Genomic DNA, 8,127 nt, shown 5'->3' with positions numbered 1-8,127 from the left:
ATATATATATATATATATATATATATATATATATACACACACACACACACATTCTTCTTTCTTTAATTTACACAAATATAAAGCCATAGCTTTCAAGATATTGTTGTGCACCCTCAGTGATTATCTTGCTTACATCGACTAAAATTGTGGTGCTTAAGATGAGGTGTGTGTCAAAACATATATTAGACTTGTCTGATCATTCTAATTTGCTTCAAGATTATTTTAATTTGCTCTGAGATAATTTAATATGTACTTTAAAAGATGTAGTGAAGTAAGTATAAGAGAATAAAGCACTCTAATTTGCAGTTGTTAATCTAGAGACAGCATTTGACAAGGGCTTTATGCACATAGTCTGGTGGCACTAAAGATACTAGGTGTAAAGGAACCACCCAAACCACATACAAAAGTAAGATATACCTAGAAACATTAGCAAAGTCGAGGCTGGGGAAGAGAAGTTTAGTGCACAAGTAGGTGTAGAATCTTTGGTAGGTTGACAGAGAACCAGGGCTTTGTAGCTAAGAGAAAAAGCATGAATGGTTCACTAGACAAAGTTTTTCTGTCAAATAGGTGATTTAATAAATGCTGAAATGACTTCAATGGAAGACCATAATAACTAGAGAAAGAAAGAAGTGAATGAAGTTCAGAGAGGTGTAACCTCTAGTAGAAACAAAAGGCTTTACTCTCTGTACAAAAGATAGTGTAAGAATAGTGTGTAAAAAGTATAATGCAAACATATTCTGTGACATAAACAGTGGAAGTGGGAGATTTAAGGCAGCCACAATGAAATGAGGTGAACATGATTCATTAGCCATAGAATGTTAGCTTGCATAAAGAATAAAGTACAAACTGAGACAGTGTAACCACTGTGTTTTTAACCTTTTAGCATTCAGATTACTCTCTCAAATGTAATATTTATTTATTCACATTTTAAAAAATTAATCCTGTATTGAAATTTCAAAGATGTGATTTTTATTTTTAAAATAATATTGTAGAGTAGATGAGAGGCCAGATCTGTCTGGTTTGAACATAAACCAGGTAGAATATTTGGGCTGCATTTAACCCTTTAAATGCTAAAGGGTTAAGTGTAGCAGCCAAAGTTTGTAGGGGAAGACAGCTGTGTTGATAAGGACATGAGATGCAAATGGATGATGAATGTGACATGAAAAAGTGTTTTGTGGGAGGCACTTGCATGAAAGGAATATCTAAGGATGTTGGAATTCCTAGAAGAGATGGCAAAAACAGTAAACTGAACAGTCATATGCAATATGGCAATCTACACAACTCATATTAGTGTGGGAAAATAGACTTTATGACAATTGTACAGAAAGAAGGAAATAAGGAATGAAAAAAGAAAGGAAGGAAGAAAAGAAGGAATGATAGAATAGGTAATCAATCAAACCAACCTTATCTGAGGCATAAACAGCATCAAACAAACCAAGCGCTGTAACTGAAATCCCAACAGCTGGACCATTTACCAAAGCAATTAGAGGTTTGGGAAAATCAATGATTGCACCAACAAATTTTCTAGAAAAGAAACAAGACAAATGCTTGTATTACAGTAATGTCAGGTTAGAAATACAATGTTTCTAAAAGGAAAAAAAAACATGGAGAAATTTCAATCTAATTACTCCCTTTTTGAAGTGTTTCACTTTGTGACCTTACAAATGACTTTTGTAACAAATTCAACAACCAACAGCATCTAAAGTAGAACACAACAAACACTTCAATAAAAACTTCAACAAACACCCCAACAAGAATCAGTCTTCTGTAATTGCAGAGCAATTTGCTTTTCTATTGGTATTATTACACCATTAAAGATTGGGTTTTGTGCCAGATCACTGGCAATATATTTGTTAATTCTACTCAGACATGGCTGTGTGGTAAGAACTTGCATCCCAGCCACACAGTTCTGGGTTCAGTCCCACCGCGTGGCACCTCGGGCAAGTGTTTTCTACTATAGCCACTGGCTGACCAAAGCCTTGTGAATGGATTTGATAGATGGAAACTGAAAGAAGCTTCTCTCTCTCACTCTTTCTCCCTTTCTCTCTCTCTCCCTTTCTCCCTTTCTCTCTCTCTCTTGCTCTCATTCTCTGATTGGGTAACCATATATCTCCTCTACAGCAAGACACCTGTTTTTATCCCTCTGTGACACTCTCATCACCTGACACAAGGCCACTTCTTCTAATGCCCTGCCTCTCCAAGTCTTTGTCTTACAAGTTACTTGGTGACCCTGCCAGTGCTGGTTCATCCAGTCCACACTGGAAAGTGGTTGGTTTTTGAAAGAGTATCCAGCCGCAAAAACCATGCCAAAATAAACTTTGCCAATGCTGGTTCCACATAAAAAGCATTCACTCCAATCTGTAAGGGGGTTAGGAAGGGCAACCACCCATAAAAACCCTACCAAAACAGACAATGAAGCCTGGTGCAGTCTTCTACTTAGCCAGCTTCTATCAAACCATCAAACTCATGCCAGCATGAAACAAAAAACATTTTTTATGTCAGTATATGAAAACAAGGCGACTTCCACAACCCACTTATGTTCATAGTTTTCAAAACAAAATCGATTTCTCAAAAGAGAGTACTGCAGTAATGTAATAAACACATCTTGTTTTTCTTTTCCTTCCCACCAACATATTTGTAAACAATCTCCAATCAATAAAATGGGTTTCATAACGTTGTCGTTGTCGTCTAATGTCCATTTTTCATTCTGGCATGGGTTGGATGGTTTGACAGGAGTTGGCTAGCGGGGAAGCTGTCCAGACTCCAAATGTCTGTTGCAACATGGTTTCCACGGGCTGGATGCCCTTCCTAACACCAACCACTTTACAGAGTGTGCTGGGTGCTTTTTACATGCCACCTGCAAGTAGCTCACCTCTTGCTTTATAGCTACCATTGGTATACCAAATATTAAAACTGTTAACTCACCCTAGGATTACAGAAGCATTTTCAGCCATAGCAGAAATGTTTTCAGGTGCGACATTAGCAAAGTTATTGAGGTCATTACCGCTACAGTAGTATTCACCAGCGCCTAGTCAGAGTAAGAAAAAGAATGAAAGTAATTTTAGAATTCCAAATGAAATCTTGTTAAATCAATCAGACACAACAGCTAAATAAGAAATTGCAAGCAAAATCCTCCACTATTACATAGATATTGCATCAAACAGTTAACTCAATAATACCTTGTTAAAGGGTGGGGTGACAGCATAAGGCAGTGGTGTGTATAAAGTCAAACATGTTACCATTTCAAATATGTTTGAAGCATATTCGAACCCATAAGAAAGTCATTCTATGTATCAGGCTGAGTAAAAAGTAAGCAACGTTTTGAAACATGAAATTCATCACAATACATTTCAATAATGCAGAAATTTTATTCATCAAAGTAAGTTCCATTACAATCAACACATTTTTGCCAACATGTTACAAGTTTGTTTATTCTGGTAATCATGAAAATCTGAAGTTCTGGAACTATGAACTCTTTGAATGCACTTTCAGCATTGGTTTGATTTTTGAATTCCTTCTCTCGCAGGAAATCGAGGTGCTTGAAAAGGGAGTAGTCGGTAGGAGGAAAGTCTGGGGAATAATCTGGGTGGGGAAGAACTTCATATCCAAGTTCTCTAAACTTCTGGAGTATCATTAGTGAAATGTATGGTCAAGCATTGTCATGAAGAATGACTGGCTATCTTCTGCTGACCAGTCTGGGATGGAGGAGTAGCAGTTTTTTGTTCATTTTGGCAAATTCTATGGCAATATGTTTCTGCAGTAATGGTTTTTCTGTATTTTAAGAGGTTATAGTGGATGAGTCCAGCAGTACACAACCAGTCACCATAAGCTTCTTTTTGAAGAGCTCAGGTTTAGGGAAGGTTTTCAGTGCTTCATTTTGGTGTTGGACGGTTTTTTATTATTATACAGAATCTACTTTCCATCACAAGTTACAATTTGATCAAGAAATGGATTGATCTGGTTACATTGAAGAAGCAATAAGCAAATTTCATATCTGCGCATTTTCTGATTTTCATTCAAATCATGTGGTACCCATTTGGCAAGCTTTTTTGATTTTCCATTTACATGCAAATGGTTGCAGGCAGTTTTCTGGTTAACTTGAAGTTCTTTTGCCAGTTCTTGAGTGGTTTTACATGGATCTTTCTCAATGATGGTCTTTAATTAACTGTCATCAATGACAGATGGGCGTCCACTATGCTCACGATCTTCAAGGCTCAAGTCTCCACTGCGAAATCATTTAAACCAATTATGAGCTGACCACTCACTGGTCATTTCCTCACCAAATGTTTCATTGATATTGCAAGCAGTTTCAGCTGCTTTACATCCATTTTTAAAGTTGAATAGCAAAACTGCTCGAATATCAAGCTTTGACAGTTCTATTTCAGATGATTGTAACAACGGTGAAAAAAATATCAATGTTAATTTATTGATGCATTTGGACAAGTCTTTGTCTGTATTATCAGACACTTGCAAAAAATGTTTAAAAAAAAATTCAAAACTCTACAAAAATCCAGTACAAATTCTTCAATGTTCAAAATATTGCTTATTTTTTACTCAACCTGATATTTTGTCATGGAGAAAGTTTCTTGCTGTTGACAAATAGGTGTAAATGCACCGCGTCAGCTCAGAGCATCACTTCAGAGTGGTTATCTCCTCTTCAGCCACAGAGACCAGAATCCCTTTCCATTCTCTTAGCGTGTGGGGGGGATGGGGGTGTAACAAACATGCACATACATATACACACACACCACATGTAGCTATCACATCATCCTCCTCACTCTGACACTCACCCTATGCTAGGCCTAAGCATAAGGAACTGTATCAAACTGCACCCTACACACTCTAACGTGGCAGTATAGAAATACTGCCAATCAATACTCTCTACCCTCTGATCCACTTCAGTCGTCACTGATCACCTACTCTTACCTTTATCTCATCACCTCCCTTGTCTTTGTCCACCTCTGTTACTTGCCCATATTTCTTTCTTGACTCCACTCGAAATGAGTCTGCCTTCTCCATCATACTCTTGCTCCTTCCACCCAACCATTTGGATCTTTCTGCTGATCATTGTCCTCTCTCTCTCCTATTCCCCTCCTCAGTCACCTGAGCAAAAGTATACGCCCTAGATGATTGAGCACCCTCTACATTTACACTCTCACTCCTCCCACCAGCTTATTTCATTACTATCATTACTTTTTCTCCTACTCCCTTCTTCAATCTATACAGATTACTGAGTACTCTCTATAGTTACTGTAGACACCTATCCTCCAACTCACATACACATTACTGTTCTGGTGTCATAATGGAAAGTGCCATCTCTGTACTCCTAGAGCAGCTGTAGGCAAACTGCAGCCCACAGAACTTTCTGAAAGGCATGCCTAACAGAAAATGTTTTTTTTTTGTTCGCCATGCAACCTGCTTGGTGATGAGCGATGTCACATGCAACCCACTACTCAAGAAAGGTTGCCTATGCCTTCCCTCAAGTAATTAGTGAAAGAGACAATCTTTCTAGTACTAGTGCCACAAAAAAAAATGCTCCCAATGCACATTGTAAAGTGATTGGTAAATTGAGAAGAGAAAGTGTAGGTTTGTGAGATCCCTTTAGTACTATCTTACCAAGGTCTATTCAACTTATGTTCATACCACAAAAAAAACTGTAGCCAGTATACTCTATAAAGTGATTGGAGACAGGAAGAGCTATTGAGTCATAGACACCAAGCCAAAATAAGCTCTGAACAAGCACCAGTCTATAAGAGCAAATAACTCGAAATAAGAAAATGACTGGGACAGAGACAACCCATCCAACCCATGCATAGAAAGCTAACATAAAAATGATGATAATGATAATGATGTTGACAATGATAATGATGTTGACAATGATAATGATGACACAGTTACAAACCTGTAACAACAGCTATGGAACAATCTGCAGTAGTTGCTTCTTGCAAGGCATTAATAATTTCATAATACATCTAAAACATTTAATAGAAAATATGGAAAATTTAATCAAATGTTAGTAAGATATAAAATGTTCAAATATCGTTTAAATAAAACTAAAAAAATTTAGCTTCCACAAAAAATCATGAAACAATCCAAAAAAAATTTTTACTGACTAAGAAACTTTGACATCATCAAGATTATGTTTTGGGGTTAACTTATAACATATTCCTGAGAATAATACTGTGTCCATTCCTATCCAGGCCCTCTTTCAACATTGGTTAGAACATTGGGTAAATTGAGGCAGGTGGGTTCTTTTTCTTTTTTTTTTTTGTGGTGGAGGATACAAAATAATGACACTGAGAATGAAAAGTGAAAACTTCATTTCTTTAACATAACTGTTTCTTCACCCTTTGGCATTCAGATTACTCCATCAAATCTAACACTTATTTCTTCACAGTATTTTGATTCAACTTTGCATTCAAGATTTCAATAATGTAAATTTTTTTTTTTTTTTTTTTTTTAGAATGACTTTCTAAGATAAGTGTGAGAGGCTAGACCTGGCCAGTCTGAACATAAAACAGGTAGAATATTTGGACCTGATATAGCTACTTCAAATGCTAAAATACCTGCTTTAAATGCTAAAATAGCTGCAGCAACAGAAGTGGTAGTAGCAACAATAGCAGCAGTAAATATTTCTATTTTTTGGTATTTCTTCCTGCTTTAGACTGCCTTAAAATGGCTATGTAACAGTGAATCTCTAATAGTTCAAACAATAAGTGTTCAGCTGTTCAAACAAATGAGCTCTATTTATTAATTGAATAAATGTGAAAATGACTGATTATTCCATACACATTTGTACAGGTAGCAAAACCCTCAGGAGGCAGAACTGACACAATACAATGTGACCAGGATGGGCTTTTGAATTACAGGTACAATCCACACAGTAGGCTTCCACATAGTTTCAATCTACCCAATTTTACTCACAAAGCTTGGGTCAACTCGAAGCTATGCTAAAGGATACTCACTGAAGATGCTGTGCAGCAGGACTAAGCTTAGTACTCTCTAATTGCAAAACTAATTATTTATGCTGTCTCCAAAGTGTCTACATAATGTAAATTTGAAAGTTGATAAAAGAGCAAGTATCAAAAAAAACAGTGTTCAGGTCACGTGAAAAGCATCCAGTCCACACTGAAAAGTGGTTGGCATTTGGAGAAGCATCTAGCTGCAAAATTTATGCCAAAACTGACCTCACCTGTGCCCATGCCACATAAAAAGCACTCTGTCCATGCAGCCGGGTGGTTGGTATATGGAAGGACATCCAGCTGTAAAAACTGTTCCAAAACAGATACAGAGGTCTGGTGCAGGCTCATGCCAGGTCAGCTCCTGTCAAACCATTCAACTCATGCCAGCATGGAAGGTGGACATTAAACGATGATGATAATAAAATGTGGTTCTAGGAACGAAGAGGGATCAAGACTGCTGAATTTCTGTGACATAAATGAATTAACCAACTGCAACACAAACTTCAGCAAACTAACAAGCCACTTGATCCCTTCCAATCAGACATACATGGTAGCCAGACAAAAACTTCATTCTTACCAGGAAATAGGATAGGCAGAGATTTGTAAACATTAAGTCTTTCTTCAGTAAAGAATGTAACACTCATGAGAGGCTACTGATGAATGATTTCAGAATAAAACCTAGACAGACTAAGAAACAAAAGACATTCTGGGGAAGGAAGGTGTGGAAACTGAAACATCTCTCTGCTAAATACATGCTCAGAACAATAAGATATATATGATACATATATGGGGAGGATATATATATATACTCTTTACTCTTTTACTTGTTTCAGTCATTTGACTGTGGCCATGCTGGAGCACCGCCTTTTAGTCGAGCTAATCGACCCCAGAACTTATTCTTTGGAAGCCTAGTACTTATTCTATCGGTCTCTTTAGCCGAACCGCTAAGTTACGGGCACGTAAACACACCAGCATCGGTTGTCAAGCAATGTTGGGGGGACAAACAGAGACACACAAACATATACACACACACATACATACATACATATATACGACAGGCTTCTTTCAGTTTCCTTTTACCAAATCCACTCACAAGGCTTTGGTCGGCCCGAGGCTATAGTAGAAGACACTTGCCCAAGGTGTCACACAGTGGGACTGAACCTGG

General features: G+C 37.4%; 1 protein-coding gene across 1 annotated transcript in view; it reads right to left on the bottom strand.

The window, feature by feature from the left end:
• LOC106873161 (enoyl-CoA delta isomerase 2) overlaps positions 1-8,127 on the bottom strand; it is a 37,546-nt gene that overhangs the window by 10,973 nt on the left and 18,446 nt on the right. Inside the window, exons 5-7 of the mRNA XM_014920387.2 lie at positions 5,903-5,972; positions 2,926-3,028; positions 1,404-1,524 (exon numbers count right to left, since the gene is read on the bottom strand). Coding sequence (XP_014775873.1) covers positions 1,404-1,524; positions 2,926-3,028; positions 5,903-5,972 — 294 coding nt within the window. The remainder of the gene's footprint in view (positions 1-1,403; positions 1,525-2,925; positions 3,029-5,902; positions 5,973-8,127) is intronic.

This window comes from Octopus bimaculoides, chromosome 1 (assembly GCF_001194135.2).
Source record: "Octopus bimaculoides isolate UCB-OBI-ISO-001 chromosome 1, ASM119413v2, whole genome shotgun sequence".
Classification (NCBI taxonomy): Eukaryota; Metazoa; Mollusca; class Cephalopoda; order Octopoda; family Octopodidae; genus Octopus; species Octopus bimaculoides.
The sequence above is the reverse complement of the archived record's forward strand: the minus strand, read 5'-3'. Positions and strand labels throughout refer to the sequence as shown.